At 35.5% G+C, this 17,996-nt stretch overlaps 1 protein-coding gene across 1 annotated transcript in view; it reads right to left on the bottom strand.

The window, feature by feature from the left end:
* Positions 1-16,311, bottom strand: part of ABCB25 (ABC transporter B family member 25) — a 36,119-nt gene extending 19,808 nt beyond the window's left edge. The window contains exons 1-11 of the mRNA XM_004246967.5: positions 15,883-16,311; positions 15,580-15,795; positions 15,063-15,249; positions 14,805-14,866; positions 13,255-13,298; positions 10,056-10,158; positions 9,836-9,943; positions 9,558-9,641; positions 9,382-9,442; positions 7,169-7,314; positions 6,963-7,079 (exon numbers count right to left, since the gene is read on the bottom strand). Coding sequence (XP_004247015.1) covers positions 6,963-7,079; positions 7,169-7,314; positions 9,382-9,442; positions 9,558-9,641; positions 9,836-9,943; positions 10,056-10,158; positions 13,255-13,298; positions 14,805-14,866; positions 15,063-15,249; positions 15,580-15,795; positions 15,883-16,119 — 1,365 coding nt within the window. The 5' untranslated portion in view covers positions 16,120-16,311. The remainder of the gene's footprint in view (positions 1-6,962; positions 7,080-7,168; positions 7,315-9,381; positions 9,443-9,557; positions 9,642-9,835; positions 9,944-10,055; positions 10,159-13,254; positions 13,299-14,804; positions 14,867-15,062; positions 15,250-15,579; positions 15,796-15,882) is intronic.
* Positions 16,312-17,996: the final 1,685 nt, after the last annotated feature.

Genomic DNA, 17,996 nt, shown 5'->3' with positions numbered 1-17,996 from the left:
TATATGGGCTGAAAGCAAAGTGAGGTGTGAAATGTCACCGGGGAAGACATGGCGTACCACTGGAGAAGACTTGGACCAGAGGGTAACACAAAGTAACGTCAATCTCTGTGATTCAGTACAAAAATCCGTAAAGTTAAGGGATTTTTGTACAGAAGAACAGGTGGGGAAGGTACATATGACAGCTGGAAATGGGGATTTAAAAAAGTCATGTGAGAGTCACACATGCCTTCTTTAATGAAGAGCTCAGAATAGGCCTACAAAAGCCCAAGGAAGGGTATTTAATTGAAGTGGAAGTGGAAAATGGGCCTGGATCAGGCAAGTTTTGTTAATTTTAATAAAATAACAAATTCAGCTCAGCCCATACTCAATAAAGACAAGACTTCTGGAAGACATGGAATCCCACACCTCTCTTCCAGCCATGCAAGAGATAGAATAGAACACTCTGCAGGAGATGATAGTGGCAAATCAAAGTGAGGAATTGGTGGAAAAGCCTCTGCAAATTGCAGAAGATACAACTACACAAGAAGTTTTGAGGGGGGAGATGAGGAGGAGGGCAGAAAGCTCATGCACAAATGCTGGTCAAAGATCATTCATTGGCTTCTATCGAAGAATGAGAGATCGAAGAGGCAGAGCCTTTGCGCACATGACAAAAATTAATTACAGAAAAAGAGAAGAAAGTGTCTGCGCTGGTGAAGTAAAACATGCTGAAACTGGGGAAATTATTAAGGGCTGATTTTCGAGGATTTAGTCGCCTTTGATGTGAAATTCAAGAGTGGTGGATGTAGAGAGATAAGGGAAGGGACATCCTGACCATTACATGATGCAATTCAAACTAGTATCAAGGAATGTAAGGGGCTTAAATAGCAGGGATAAAAGGAGGGGTAGTCAAGAACATAATGGGGGAACTGGGGGGGGGGGGGGGGGGGGGGGGGGGAATTTAGATGGATTACAATGGCATGTTTGGAGGCAAGTGGAACTAGAGGAGGGATAATGATGCTATGGATAGTAGAATTTGGAAAGGTGGAATACTAGAGATAGGTGCATACACTCTTACTTATAAATTTGAAGCACAATTGCAATTTGCAAGACTTCACTTGCCATATAACACGGGTGTATGCTCCTAACTGTTATGTGGAAAGAAGATTAGTATGGGAGGAGATTGGCTCAATCAGAGGATTAATAAAAGGTCCCTGGGCAGATTGGGGGGACTTCAACGTGTCCAGATATGTCTCGGAGAAAAGGAACGGTAGTAGAAGAACAAAGGGCATAGGGAGTTCTCTGATCTGATTGAAGACATGAATTTGATTGATCTTCATCTTGAGAATGCTAATTTCACCTGGTTCAAAGGGGATATGGGAAAATAATCCCCAAGAATTGACAGGATATTGGTGTCTCAAGAATGGGATGACTCTTTCAATAATATGAAACAAATTGCACTCCAAAGAATAATGTCAGACCATTCTCCGATTACAATTCAAGGAGGTTCCTGGAAGAAGAACTAGATTTATTTCAAGTTTGAGAATTGGTGGCTTGCACAGAAGGTTTTATTGATAGAGTGAAGGTGTGGTGGAGTTCTTCTAATTAGCAGGGGAGACCTGATTATGTTTTAGCTTTCCAATTAAAAGCCTTGAAACATAATTGAAACATAAACTGAAAGAATGGAGTAGAAGTGAGCAAGGAAACCTAGTTCAACAAAGGAAGAATCTGCTAGAGAAGTTGGCTACTCTGGACAACATTGCAATAGCCAGAGGCTTAACAACAGAGGAATCAATGGAGAAGGCATCCTTAATCATGAACTTTGAGCAGCTAATCAAGAATGAAGAAATCTTGTGGTGACAAAGATCTAGATCCTTGTGGTTGAAAGAAGGAGATAAGAATACCAAATTCTTCCACAAGATGGCTAATGCACACAAGAGATATAACAACATTGACCAACTTCTTGTTCAAGGGAACCTGATCAATGATCAAGCAAGGATTCAAGGGGAAATAGTGGAATTTTACCAAAACTTTTACTCAGAGAATGTCCGGTGAAGACCTGCCAACAACTTCACAAATTGCACAAGGCTGACGGTGCAGGAAATGGAAGATTTAGAAAGGGGATTTGAAGAGGAGGAGGTACTGAAATGTCTAAAGCAATGTGAAATTGATAAAGCACCTGGTCCAGATGGGTTTACAATGGGGTTCTGCATCAAGTGTTGGGAAGTGGTAAAAAATGATATCATGAAGACCTTCCAGAATTTATACGAGCAAGGAAGGTTTGAAAGAAGTTTCAATGCTACCTTCATAGCCCTTATTCCAAAGAAGAAAGGTGCTAAAGAATTAATAGACTTCTGACCCATCAGTCTGATAAGTAGTATTTACAAGTTATCCTCCAAAGTGCTTACTGAAAGGTTGAAAAGAATGATGGCTGAGCTTGTGGCTCACAACAATTGGCATTCATCAAAGGAAGACAGATTATGGATAGACTCCAGGGTGAACTTGAAGAAACCTGGAATCCCGTGCAAATTAGACATTGAGAAAGCATATGATCATGTCAATTGGGGCTTTCTTATGGATCTGCTAGAGAAGATGGGATCTGGACGTAAATGGAGTGGATTAAATTTTGTATCCAACAGTGAACTTATTAATGGTTCACCAGCAAGTCATTTTAATTCCCGGAGGGGCCTAAGACAAGGTGATCCTTTATCGCCCTTTTTGTTCCTCTTAGTCATGGAGGGACTGAACGACATGATTTAGACAGCAAACAGGGATGGTTGGTTTAGAGGATTTGAGGTTGTTAGATCTGGAAGGATAGCTTGAAGATAACTCATCTTCAGTATGCAGATCACACTTATATTCTGTGATACTGAAGAAGAGCATCGCAAAATACTGAGATTGATCTTGGTAATACTTGAAGGAATGTCAAGTTTACATATTAACCGGAGGAAAATTTTTCTACACCCGGTTAATGAAGTGCCAAACATGGAAATCTTAATGACAATCTTACGGTGTGAAGTTGGTGCTCTACCAACTATCTACCTTAGATTGCTTTTGGGGCCATGTCTATGTCTATGGAAATCTGGAATGGGGTGATTGAGAAATGTGAGAAGAAGTTAGCAAGGTGAAAGTTCTAAGATCTCTCTATGGGTGGAAGGTTGATATTGATAAACTCTGTGCTTGATGCACTTCCAAAGTATATGATGTCATTATTTCCTATACCACCAGGAATCATCAATAGGTTGGATAGCATTAGGAGAAAACCTCTCCTATGTGGTTTGCGAGCTATTACATAGGAGTGGGGTTTTACCCTGTGCGCACCAGAGGGCAGCGGCTGTGGGTTTCCCTTGTCATTAAAAAAAATGAGAAGATTTGGGGGTAGGGGATCAAAAATCTGAAGAATCAGAGTAAAGCTTTAAGAATGAGATGGCTATGGAAATATTAAAATGAAAATCCAAGTGTTTGGGTTAGAGTCATTAAAGCTAAATATGAGGAGCACGAAAATTGGATGACAAAGGAGGTCACCACTCCTTATGGTGTTAGCTTCTGGAAATCTATCAAAGTTTTGTGGAATGAACAGTGTTTTGGACGGCGAGAGGCAACAAAGGCGACAAGGGCCTGCCTCGCCACGCGGCGAGGCGCTTGCCTTTTTGAATCAAGGCGCCAATTAATACCAAAAATAAAAAATATTATATTGCATATATAAATATCAATTAATAGATTATTGAATTGCATATATCAATACCAATATAGATTATTGAATCTTATAATACTTTCAACCTCAAGACAAGTTTAACCTCTCAACAATATAGAGTTACAGACCAACAAACAATCTTCATAAAATGCATACTAATCCTGAAGTTGAAGAGAAGTAGAGAACTCAAGAAGAAGAAGAGGAACTGAAAAGAAGAAAAAAAAAAGAGGTAAACCAGGGTCCTGGCGGCTGGCAGCAACTCGAGAGGAAGAGACGAAGAGGAGCAGCAACTCGAGAGGAAGAGACGAAGAAGAGCAGCAACTCGAGAGGAAGAGATGAAGAGGAGCTGCACCTCGAGAGGAAGAGACTACGAGGAGTAGCGACTATAGGTGGAGTTGTGGTGAAGAGAAAACACAACTTTTGCGGATGAAAGTTTGAAAATAGAAAAAAAAAACCTAATTTTGACAATATTATTAAGTTAAATCTTTTTAAAAAAAAATCAAAATGGCGCCGCCAATTACGTTGCCATCAAGTCGCCTTGGGTTGCCTATTTTGAGCTTGCCTCGCCTCAGTGCAGGATGGCGAGAATTGCTCGTCATTCACAATAGTGGGAATGAATTCAAAGTTAACACCATAGTCAAAGTGGCAGATGGAGCTAAAACTGTCTTCTGGAAGGATGATTGGCATGAAGCAGGCAACATGGAGACATTATTCCTAGATATTAATAACTTAGTTTTACATCAATAGGGCACAATAGCAGAATTATGGACACCTCAGGGGTGGAATTTTGTGTTCAGGAGATACCTCAATGATTGGGAAAAACCAAGAGTAGCAAAGTTCTTCAGCACTATTGACCAATTTAGTGGTTTGAAGGCTGGACAAGACATCCTACAGTGGAAGGGAAATTGTAACGGGACTTTTAAAATGCAGCCTACGGAGGGATGAACCAACCAAATCAGCAGATACTTTGATGGCCTTGGAAACATAGAAAGCCAAAATCCCACACTAAGTAGCTTGCTTTATCTAGTTATCGGCTAAGGAAGTAGTGCTTACACAAGATAACTTGATGAAAAAGGGGATCCCCTTATGTTCAAGGTGTTTTTTTGTGGGGAAACTGCAAAAACAGTGGTTCATCTATTTATACATTGCAAGGTCACAAGTCAACTATGGAGATTATTCCTAGGTCACAAAAACATATCGTGGTCCATGTCAGGCAAAATCACAAAAGCAATACACAGTTGGGAAGAAGTAGGAGTTCACACAAAAAACAGAAACAACTGGAGAATTGTACCTGCAGCTATATGGTGGACAATATGGAAAGAGAGGAACCTTCGAGTCTTTGAGAATATGGAACATACTATAGAGCAAGTCAAAATGAATCGTATTTTGACTTTATGTTTTTGATGTATCTAATGATACTGTCTCTATCAGTGATGTCTTAGACTCATTATAAGGATAGGATAGTAGATTTTGAGTTCTTTTGTAAATATGGTTTCAGTACAACCGAGCTACTGTGTTACAGAAATAGAAACCAGTTACCTACGTCAAAAAAAAAGTTATAACTTATAAACATCAATTAAAATCTTGAAAACTTATAACATAAACTCAAAATCTTTTTTAAAAAATTGACTTTATTTAAACTCAACTTACAAACTTATAAGTAAAAATTGAAAAAATATAATCTTTAAAATAAACTTATGTAAAATTACAAACAAACACTATAAATTTCAAAACTTAAATACTATTTAACTATTAAACTTAGAAAAATAAAAAAATAACATTCATATTTTCGTAATTCAAAATAACTCAAAAACAAATTTTTTTTTTTTTTTGAAATAGCTATATGTGCCATCCCGTTTGATTCTGGTCCGTCCCGGTTCTATCCTCGTAATTTAGTGGAATGGGACAGAACCAAGTTTCATCCCGGTATTTCCGATCTGGTCAACAACCTGGCTAAAGTAAGAGAGGGAAAGTAAAACCTGCTTCTCCGAGGCACAGCCATTGAGGTAATGACCTGGGTCTTTATCTATAACTTCCTTCCCCCTCCGGTGATCCTTCCGATCACCGGAGTCAACCCCTTTTGCTTCTCTCTTCCTCCCACTCATTCCCCATTCTATAGACACCCATTTCCTATCTTTTCTGATGGAAAAAACCATTCATTTTGCTTTTGGGCTTCAAGTATTACGATCTTGGAAGACTCTCAGGGACTGCTGGGGATTGGTATGACTGAGAGAAGCAGAAACTCCATTACCAGGACTCATTTTACCAAGAAAACTAAGATGTGTATACTCCAAAGACTGAAGGAAGCTTCCTTGTCTAAAGGAAACTCAGTCAGAAGAGGGAAAATGAGAGAAGATTTCACTTGAACCATTTGCGCAAGAAATCTCAACAAGTATGGCAGATACATCAGCATTATAAACTTGAAAGGCAAGAGGAGATCGGTGTTGATTATCCCAGATCTAACACTCAACTTAGGATGGACCTTTGTAGCAGAAAGGTGGATAGGTTCATTAAATCCCAAAACAAATGAGCTACCCAAATGGAGCATAGGTTGACTGACAAAATAATCCTCATTCTGAAGCTCTTAGGAGCAGTAAATGGTCTAGCGGGGATAAAAGTTTCATAAATGCAGATTCTATGTTGAAGACTTCGGGGGTGGAATAAATAATATAGATGTGGCAAGTACGTTTACGAAAGAGAGGGGTAGAATATGCATTAATGATGACTCATTCTTGCACAATGAAATATTGAGAAGAAGTTTGGTGAGAAAATTCGAGAACATAGTAAATGTACCCTTTACTCTTGCAGAGATCAGAAGGTGGTCCAGCAACATTTGGAAACAGTCTCACGGTCTGAGCATCTACGAGATGGGCAATGAAATGTATAATAACAAGAGTGGACTAATAAAGAAAAGATAGTGCTTCGTACCACATCAGACGAGAACGAAAGAGGTGTCTATTCCATTAAAAAGCCAACTTTATCATCACTGATATCCTATCCTGACTGGGTAAAAAATATAATAATGCTTGTATATCCAATTCTTTTAAGCTGCAGAAATAAAGCAGACAGTCCCCTAGAGACACAATAGGAGGTAGAATATCTTATTATGAACTCAGGAAGCAAGATACGCGAGGCATCATCTGATACCAGAAATCTCACGTCTGCATAATATGTTTCTGCTCCAAAATTTGATGTCACATGCCTAACTGTTTCCTCTATAATCATTTAGATAGCACAAATGTATTTAGCAAATAAAACAAAACAACAATGATATCAAGGAACTGGCTGATACCTCTAGTAACTGAAACATTGATTTCATGTCCACTAAACTTTGGATGGTCTCACGATATACGCTACCAAGGAAATTCAGTGGAAGCGATAGCTGGAACAGCAGCCCGTTTACCATGACCTATAAAAAATAGTAATATTTCTTATTAGAGGGCTAACACTGCAGAAAAAATAATCACTCAGCTAAGGTAATTAGAGAAAAAGTTCTACCAAGTCACCAACAGTCATGACACCATTCATAATCCCATTAGAACATAAAACCATAGCAGCTGAGAGAGCTATGCTGAATATTGCACTTTGCCCAAAGTTTAAGATTGCAAGACTACGTTGTGTCTTTAAGGCAGCATCTTCATATCCTGGAGACAACATAATATCATGATTGCTTATTCCAATAAAAGAAAATGAGGACAACGTAACAGTCAAAGTTTTGTATATCATAAGCCAATGAATCTATGTCTATATATCTATATAACTGAAGATCCTCAACCCGGTGATGTGGCATGCTGCAATGACCAGTTATCTATTTTTTTCCAGGTTCTTGGAAACTTTCACACAATAATTTAATTATATATATCTTTATAATTGAGGATCCTCAACCACGTGATGGGGCATGCTTCAATGATCAGGTATCTATTTTTCCAGGTTCTTGAGAACTTCCACACAATAATTTAATTATTAAATATACACTAAAATAAATATCACAGAAGAAATGTCTTCCTAAATTCTATACAAACCTTACGCACTAAAATCTCGCTGCTTCGAAGACTGCAAGCTGGATACATACCCCATGTCCCCATCACAAGCAAGAATAAGAAAATTGGCCCTTTCAATAAGAATAAAGCAGGAAAATTCTGGAAAATTTGACTGCAATGCTACTTCGAACATCACCGTCACCTCAAACTGGAGTTTCAACGGGCGAATCAGACACAATTTCAACCGGATAAACTAATCTTTGAGGGAGGCTATGATTGTTAGATAGGCTAGAGGGAGTGTAATATCAGGGTGTCATAGAAAAAGATGAATTGGTCAGAGAAATGGTTGTTTCCAGCTGTCATAGAATCGGATGTACTGTGAAGGTGATGGGCGTTCATGGCTGATTTACCAGATATAGATTTGGTGTTTGATGGTGTTTTGGTAGTGTTAGAATAAGATAGGAAGAAGAATAGCATATACAATCCTACTTAGAATGGGAATAGTATATAGAATCCTACTTGATAAAGAATTGTATTATTTTTTTATGAAGGATTGTATAATAATGATTATAAGTAGTCTTTGTATAATAATGTAAATACACAATTCAATAATATTCTTCTCCAATATTTTTCACATGGTAGTAGAGCATTGGTGAGAAATACGGGGAAGAAAACTCAGTCAACAAGTCATCGTGCATCAACTTCTGGCGACTGTTGGGGCTGATTTGCATCATCAGCTGTTTTTATCAATAATGTGAGAAAACCAACACCACCATGGGTCCCCCACTCTCCAGCAACAAAAACCTAACGTGCGACTTTTCCAGCAAGATCTGACCACGCATTGGATTTCCTACTTACCATCATTCAGTGTGTTTAGATTTTAGCTAGTCCTAGCGCTCCTACAGTTAATGAATTATTCTCTCGTCTACTTCGTCGTGCCGCACTGCCAAGTCACAAAGTAGTTTTATCACCGACCAATGTCTCCTTTGTTCTCGCATCTCAATTCATAGAAAAGCGAACATATCAATCTATGGAGAATCCACGAGGAGGTAGTTTTTGGAAACCTAGACCCGATGGTAGTTATTGTCATAAGCTTGGATACAGTCATGACATAAGTTTTGCATGGTCCACCACCCAGTCATGATCCTATTGCTCTAAAGTAATATAATGAGTTTATTCCAAATCGGGCAAGTAAGCAAACATCTCCCAAGTAGCCTCTATCGCTCAACTTGACTGACCATCCAATAATTCTCATATTGCACAGAAAGTATATGATCAGTTCCTTTAGTACACTAGTATATAATAGTTTTAAGACCACAAAGGAAAAAGAACATATTCTTCTGTTTTGCTTTATCGCTAGATTCCACAACAAAGTGTACACTTACAGTGAAGCAAACCCATGTTTCTATTTTTCTGATAAGGTGAAGCCAACCCATGTTTGTTGAAGGGAAGCCATGTAGACAAGGTATCCATTCTGTGAAACTGAATAAATTTCAATGATTTATGTTTTTCTTTATCAAGTAACTTAAATCATGATAAGATTGAACTTCTCCTATACTTTACCTGAAATTTGGACTTAAACTAATTGCCAAAAACTGTGTTAAATCATAAATGTTAGCACAGTTGATGCAATCTGATTCACCCAACATATACAAAACATAATAACATAACATAAGAGTGCAGAAGAGCTTATTATATGATAGGGAAAAGCCATAAGGTATTACAACTTACTCTTTAAAAAGTGATCATACTTCTCGGTTTCATACACCTCATTGTTAAAGTACTTAACAGTCTGTCAAAAATGAAAATTGCCAATACAATCAAGTGTATTGCATATCAGAAAATGGATAAAATAAGTTAATCATGGTAAAACAAGTTAACCATGGTACGTAGAAACACAAGCTTACCTCATAGTTGATAAGAGAATCGATTGCTCGTGTGCTTGCATCATTATCAGCTTTATTCATCTCCTTCCTAAACTTAGTTCGCCACTGTAAGATACAAAATGAACAGGAAGTTTTGGACAAAAGATACTAGAAGCCAGACTCACTAAAAGTTACTGATATATCAGCTATCACCTAACTGCCACTAGTATGACCATAAATAACTAAAAGATGGAAAGGGACATGAAATCCAAAAATAGAAGACCTTTCCTAATACTTGATGAGTTTAGCTCGTAGATAACCTGGGTAATACTTAAGGTGAAAGCGATATATGCAGCCACTGACAGTGATGTAATCCATGCAAAGGAAGCTCCAAATCTGTATGCAAGTATACCTGATACCATTGATATCTGAAAAGGTTCATGTTAATACAGTTGGAGTAATACTTGAAGCAACATGAGAAATTTAGGAATTTTTAATCAGAAATGCTGCCTTCTAAATGATGGAATAAATGATATATACCTCCAATATCGTCGGGAAAACATTGAAAACCATTGACGAAAGAATAAAATTGATAGCTCGGCTACCACGGTCAATGACCCGATTAAGACCACCTGTTTCTCGACTGCAAAATGCAAGAAGAATATAAAACAAATCTAATACACACCACAAATCACCTTCACAAGAGCAAAACAGATGGAATAAAATTTAAACACTCAGATATTTTTAAGAAAATATAAGATATAGACAGTAACTGTCCTAAGCATCTTAATAGTGACATGGTACCCATTCACCAAGGTCCTTGGCATCAGGAAAGACTAAATCAATATAGAACAAAGCCACAAGTAGATGAAACTTAACATAGAACTAAACAGAACCAAGTTCACAGTATAATAACCCAACTGGTATGCCTTATTTAACTAGGTCTTTGAAGGAAACAGACTATTCGACTGATGAGGCTGATTGCATTTATCCACTCAGACTTCAATATTGAACAAAGTGTGAATTTTAAAGGAACTAGGTACTTAGTGTAAGTCATTATAAGACTGGACTCTTTTAAAGCACAGCCATCAGAATATATTGCTTTCAATGCTGGTAGAGAAGCAAATTACATTTATGTCATGATATCCTTGCTTCTTTTTTTGAACGCTTTGTTCTCTTTGAAGCTAGAATATGATATAGCAACAGGCACAGTTTTAGGCCTTCTATTCAATCATTGGCACCATGATTCCACAATGGGAAGTTAAATTCTTGTATGAAATGTAGATTCATTTGCTTTGGTATAATATTCTGGGTAAATTAGGTTTCTGCAGCCGCAACATCCCTCACATAAAAAAAGAACAACACGATTATTCCTACTTCTAAAAGATAGAGTCAAAGTGTATACCAAATTTTTGGACGAGAAAGACGATAAAAGATGACAAGTATCTACCTCGCCAAAGGCCACGCGAGCGGCGAGGCACTCGCCTTTTTTCAATGTAGCATCAATTAATACAAAAAAATAAAATATTTAACTGCATATATAAATAATCAAAATCTCAATAGCAATAACCTATTAGCAAATATTTCAATTCAAAAACTGAAAAATAGATGGTAAATACTTGGGGATCGTTTGGTTTGATGGATAAACGAACTTAATACTTCGATAACTTTTAAGTGGCCTTTAATCTGTTGTTTGGTTGCAAAAGTTGAGATAACCTATCCTAGGATTTACAATTAGTCCTCGGATAAGTTATCCTTACTTGGGGTGGAATAGTAATCCCAGGATAAGTTAAAGTAGGTAAAATAAAAAAAATAGCCCCCCTTAAACTCTTTTATTTACACCACTTCACATTCATGCATATTAACATAATTTTTCACAATATTTATAATGCCATTCACAACCTTAATTATTAGTTGTTCATATGACAATATATTTTTCCATTAAAAAATTATATAATAAATACAATTTTTATATATGAATATATCACAAGTTGAATTTATTCGCCTAATTCCTATGTTTATTTTGATTTTGATTTCTCTTAAAATGTTCACTCCACTAAATTGCATATTTTTAATTAAATAGTTTACTAGTCACTTGAAAATTATATTTTATATATCAGTAATAATGTAGATAACTTTAATGATAAAATTTCTATTACTTTAATAAAATTAAATTGAAAGTTTTAGTTTTAAGCTAAATAAGATGAATGTTTAGTTTTAAACTAAATATGATGAAAGTTTTATTTTAAAGCTTAAATAAGATGAAAATTTTATTTTTAAGCTAATTAAGATGGAAGTTTCATTTTTAAGCTAAATAATATGAAATTTTTAATTTTAAAAACACACACTACAATCATGGAAATGCACATACAAAATATATAAGCTAAATAAGATGGAAATTTTATTTAAAAAAGAAAAAGAATAACTAATTAAAGCTTGCAAAGTAAATGTAATAATTAAATAAATGAGGTGGAGGGAATTATCAGAAACAAACAACTTATTCTTAAAAATTATGCAATGAATATAAGTTATAATATGACAAACCAAACAAGCAATTACAACTAATTCCATCATAACTAATCCCATCATAACTTATTCCATAACTTATCCCAGTATAACTTATCCCAGCATAACTTATATTCAAACCAAACAACCCCTTAAAGTCTGGAACTTGAATGAGAAAAAACAAAACAAAAGCCAAAACAGTGCGGAAAAACAGTGGTAGATGTAATTCTGAAGAAGAAGGGGAAAAAATAAAGCATTAGAGGTGTGAAGTGCGGTGATAAAAAGGTGCAACAAGGAATTGTCTAGGTGGAAAAGTCAATACCTTTCACTAGACCTTAGATTGACCCTTATTGAATTGTGTATCTAAATTGTTACGTTGAGACCTTATTTATAGACACTACATTGGAACCCTTTTCCGACTAGGATTCCTATTCTTATTTCTATTTTTATTCCTATTCTAAGTACGAAATACTTATTACTATTCTAACTGTTACCTTCTAAAAAAAACCTCTTGGGTAATGTAAGTTTCCAATTCATCATAAGTTACCCTTTTCTCAAAAAAGAAGGAAAAAGAATCAGAGGAAAAAGAAATCTGAAAGAAGAAGAAAACAAGGAACATGTATTGGTTGGACTATGGAGTAACCAGAAAAGTATGGCTAGTCACCAGAGAAGTCTAGCTTAGTCAATTGGTTTCAGTCACAGTTTAGGAATACAACTTTGTAATTTTGGAAAGGAAACCCTAAAATCATCATTTAACTTTTAAAAACCAAAAATTGGTCACCTTTTTTTACGAAAATACAAAAGGTGACGCCTTTGTCGCCCTTTTGAAGATGGCATCGCCACATAGTTAATAGGCGATGAAGGATGAAGGGTCTCCTTGCCTTCATCATTGGAGGCGATTGCCTTTCACAACAATGGTGTCTACATAAACAGTCCAGGCTGGTGTTAACCTTCTTGCAGCACCGGAAGACAGAAATGAGGGGATCTTTCTCCTAGAAACAAGAGAGATATTGTATGTGCTTTTAATCACTTTTGAGGTCCAATAATTCAGTTGTTACTCCAATTTAAAGACGAGAAACATGAGAGAATAGGGAAGGAAAAGGGGAGAGAGAAGACAGATGCGGCAAATGATATTTCTGAGGAAATGCAATAATAAAAGCACATAATTCGCTGCAATTCTTTAGAATAGAATATGCATAGCATCAGGTCAAGAAGAAAGTGTGTCAAGAAATACCTAAGGTGATATTGCAGATCGAGTTCATGCAAGTGCGAAAAGACCTGCATATATTAGAGCCTGTTATGTACATCAGCACATTAAAAGAAAAGATTTAAGTAAAGTAAAAAGATATGACACGATCAAGACTCGTGCAAAGCATAAATGCAATTGAAAATGCAAAACTATCAACATTAACTAATGCCAGATGGAACACGGGCATAATATTTAGCTAACATACTAGATGATCACTCATCAAAGGACACCATTTTTTAATATAGTAGATTTTTTTTTTTTTGAAAATGGTAATGCTTTTTTAATATAGTAGTTAAACTCACTTTAGAGTTCGCACAATGACTAATGAACACATGAAGAATATTTTTTCAAAGCTGTAGTGTCCAGCAACCAATGGAGACTTGAAGAGTTCTATTCAACTTTGTTATCGAAACTACACCTAAATGGAAAGAGTGCCAAATGTGCATACAAGTAAATTTGTCACTTCAACACATCAACTGCATCTTATAATCTTCTGCTAACTAAACTGCTATTCTCACATAAGAAGCAACAACAAACTAAGGAGACCAATTTCTTACTCTAAGCACTTCAATGGATAACATTTGATCCCAAATTCGAATTCATCTTTTGAAAATTTTGCAATTGTCACCAGTATTTCCATAAGTTAAAACATGAGACATTTAAACTGTGACCCACTGTTCAAACAATGAAAATGGATGACAACATGGTCAATGGTGGATCGGTGATTTGAAGTATGCTCAGTTATTCACCTTATTATCTTCCCAAATCAAGCCAGGACAACCAACTTGAAACAGAGTATTGAACAACACTAAGGGATATACACTATACAAGGACTGAGACCCTAGACCTGCTCAGTTCTAGGTTTAACCAGAATATTTCATAACATAGTAGGAGAAAAAAGGAAATTTCTATTGGAGTGTGAGGAGAGTACTACACACGAAAAAGATGAAAATCTTCCTCCTTATTTCTTTATCTAATACGTAAGTCATAAGTAGAAGAGATTAAAGTCTTCTTAAGTCGACTTACCCACTTTGAAATGCCCACATTTTTCAAGTTGTAGACACGGGAAAAGCCGAAAAGGCTCAAGGGTAAATTTCCCATCTCAATTCATCTTGCATGATTTAACACAACCATCCAAGATGGTCTCTAACAGAGTGACATAGACCAATATTCACCTTTGAATTGAGAACAAAAGAGGCTAACTTTGGACGAATCCATGAGATACTATTGTGATAGTTTTTCATTGACAAGAGTCCATCGTAGACACAGACAACGAAGTGTAAGCATCTTAGTATATCACACATTGTCCAAAGATAAGAATGTAAACTCTATCTCCCAATAAACGCATCATCTACAATAATTTTGGATCTCGGGTCAATACCCCCACAAACTCACGCTCCATTCCCTTAGAGTTCTGTCATCATTACGGAAGTTACCCAAGAAAATCTAGAAATGTTGTGGTTCCTGTCAGTGACAACTAATCTAAGGAGACACAGTACAAAATAGGCTGGCAAACAAACCAAACTTGTCTTTACCTTCCGTGAAACTGACCGAATAGTGCGGAGTGCGACCTTTGAGAAAATTGCAGTTCGCAATTCTGCACACAAAGAAAAGATGAAGGCATGTAGAAATATTAAAACAGAACAGTAAAGGACTTGCTGATGAGGAAAAGGAAATAGATATCTATCTTTCATTGAGCATGAAAATTATATCCTTTAATGATAGAAAGAACAAAACTAGTAACTCTGAATCTCAAGACAAGCACAAGCAATTACTTCATAGGTGTGAAGTACCGTTGAAAGCGGATGCCCCTGATCGTGCAATACCATACCCAATCAAGACCGCAGCAGGACTTACGAAAAGAGCCAAAACAGTAGAGTTGGCAGTAGTAAACTCTGCAAGCGCGCTAGCATTGCCAGTAGCTGTTGACAACCAATCAACAGCAAGCTTAAATAAGAATGGTACTTGAACATTCACAACCTGTTGCATGAAATGCACAAAAGATCAGTGTTTTGCAATAATTAATCAGCAGAAAAATCAATATTCATCCCCCTTTTGGCAGCAATCTCCACATAATGCCCATTCCTTGAGAAAAGCTAATAACATAACTAACTCCTGAAGAACTAAAGCAAGTTCCCTGCCTAAGCCTTGGTGATAGTGGAGGTCTAGTGTCTTCCTAAGTGAGGGCGGCAGAGTTAAAGGATCCCTCCCTATGCTGATGGGAGAAGCAACTAGTTATCCGCACTCAAGTACTACCATACTAGGGTAAATAGATAAATAAAGCAAACTAGAAGACAACAATTGTCACACCTTTGCACCAACTAGTAAAGTCAAGGCAGCAATAACGCGAAAGCGGAACTCAAAATTATCCTTCATCCACAAGTATTTAGCGAGAGTGCTTATAATTCTGGCATTAGATATTTGATCGGCTTCCGTTGCAGGCTGAGTTTGTTCCTTGTTGAGGAGAGGCTTTTTTTCGCCAGCTGAAGATGTTGAAAACATGGCATGCCCATTTGATTTTCCATCCTTTAAACCAGAAATAGTCAATCAAAGACAAAAAAGGAGAGGACTCTTTTCTTTTTTCATATAATAAAAATAAAAAGACATACATACAGGGTTTTTAGCAGGAAACTCAGAAATGAATGCCTTGATTTGTTTGAAACCGGTTCTTGAAGAATCCCATGGGTATGGGTATCGTTTAATGGTTGAAAGATGAGTTCGATAATTTGGAGGGTTTAGTAGTTGGGAAGGTAAAGGGCGAGAAGGGATGTAATTCAAAATCATTTTTTGTGCTTTGTGGAGCAACAACTCCCTACCCCTAAAACACCTCGAATAGATGCTACCTTGCATTTTTATCTTAGATTGATGAAGATGACAACTATGTGTCTCCGATCAAATCTAAAAAAATCGCAGTCGTGTCGCTGCCGTCACCACCAACCCATTTATTTGCCCCAAATTTCTCTCCGTTTTTCCTTTCCCACCTTTTGTCCCTGCCCTTGTTGCGGATTACAATTTTCCCCACAACCCACTTCCTTTTAAATTAATTGATTTATTATGTTTTCGCGTTTTTGTTTTTTCAAATTAACTTATCTTCAATCAATTTTCATTATTACATTTATGAATGGATAAATCACATAAATATGTTATATTTTAAAAATATTTATAATATATGTCAATATAATTTTCTTCTTAATTAAATACAATATTTTTAAAATTAAGAAAATAATACAGTCGTCACCTCTTTCTCAACTTTTTTTCCTTTTCTTTTTTCATTGTTCTGCTTCTTTATCTCTCTGTCTTTTTACTCCTATACTTCTTCTCTGTTTCTTTTTTTTTCTGTTCTATTCCTTTTGCGTTTTTTTTATCTTCTCCCCCCCCCCCTCCTTTTTTTTTCTTTTTCTTCTTTGAGCTTTCCATCTAAATAATCAACCTCAATCAGTTTTTTCTCGTATGTCACTATTTTATCCGAATAAAAGATGAATAAAGAAACAAAAAAATTTGTACAAAACTCAAGTTTTTAAGCAGAAATTGCAGATCTTTAAAATAATGGAAGCAAGAGTTTACCATTGATGGTCATTATAATGCTTCAAATTTTGAATCAATTATTTGAATTTTACGAATTTGTGATTAATTTGGATAGACAGTTCTTGCAAATAATTAAAATGTCGTTTGGAGTTTATATCTTAGTTTTGAGAGGGTTTGATTAAGTTTACAATTGATTTTAGGAGAAAAATCATATTGAAACTCGAAAAAAGTGAAGTCTGTGGAACTATATCACAATTGTATTAATGTTGTATTAGATATGTATCATAATTGTTAAATTGTATTAAAATCGTGAACAATACATTTGTAATATATATTATAAACTTCACTCATTTTATTTTATAGTGAGATCAACCAAAATAATTTAAGAAAAACACTTGTAATACATTCATAACATAGGCACAATCAAAATTGCAAACATCACTCATTTTCTTAGAGATACAAACCAAAATAATTTATAAGACACTTATAGTACATAATTTATTCATTAATAATACAAATTTAATTCAGTCTATAAATTATTGACTTGTCTTTTATTAGTTAATTTTTCATTATTAATTTATCTTCTAATTCAACTTTAATATTGTGTAATACACTTTTAACGCAATTTAATTCATTTTGTAGTTTAGTATTTGTTACTATTAGATTACTTATTTAATTTATTATTGATATAAACTTAATTCACTCTATAGATTATTGTTTGGCGTTCATCAATTATATTTTTTTATCCATCCATAATTCTCTCTTCTAATTCAACTTTAATATTTGTGTAATGCACTTTTAGAACAAGTTAACTCATTCTGCAGTCTATTGATTGATTTGTTATGATTGAATTACTTTTAATTCATTATTAATATAAGTTTCATTCAGTTTACAAATTGCATAGTGCTCTTTCGTTTGCTACATTTTGCATTCATGTTTAATTCGCTTCTAATTCAACTTTAATATGAGTGTAATACATTTTTAGTTCAAATTTAATTCATTTGACCGTTTATTATGTCTCTTCATTTTTTACAATTAGATTACTTGTCAAATTAATTATTGTTATAAGTTTTATGTAGTTTACGAATTACAGAGTATATTTAAAATAAGTAATTTTTTAAAAAAAGAGTTCCATTCAAAATAAACTGTGGACAACAAGATCACAAATATGAAGACTTGCAAAAATGTTAGGCCTTATGATT

This window comes from Solanum lycopersicum, chromosome 9, assembly GCF_036512215.1.
Source record: "Solanum lycopersicum chromosome 9, SLM_r2.1".
Classification (NCBI taxonomy): Eukaryota; Viridiplantae; Streptophyta; class Magnoliopsida; order Solanales; family Solanaceae; genus Solanum; species Solanum lycopersicum.
Note: the sequence above shows the minus strand (reverse complement) of the source record. Positions and strands in the feature narration are given on the sequence as shown.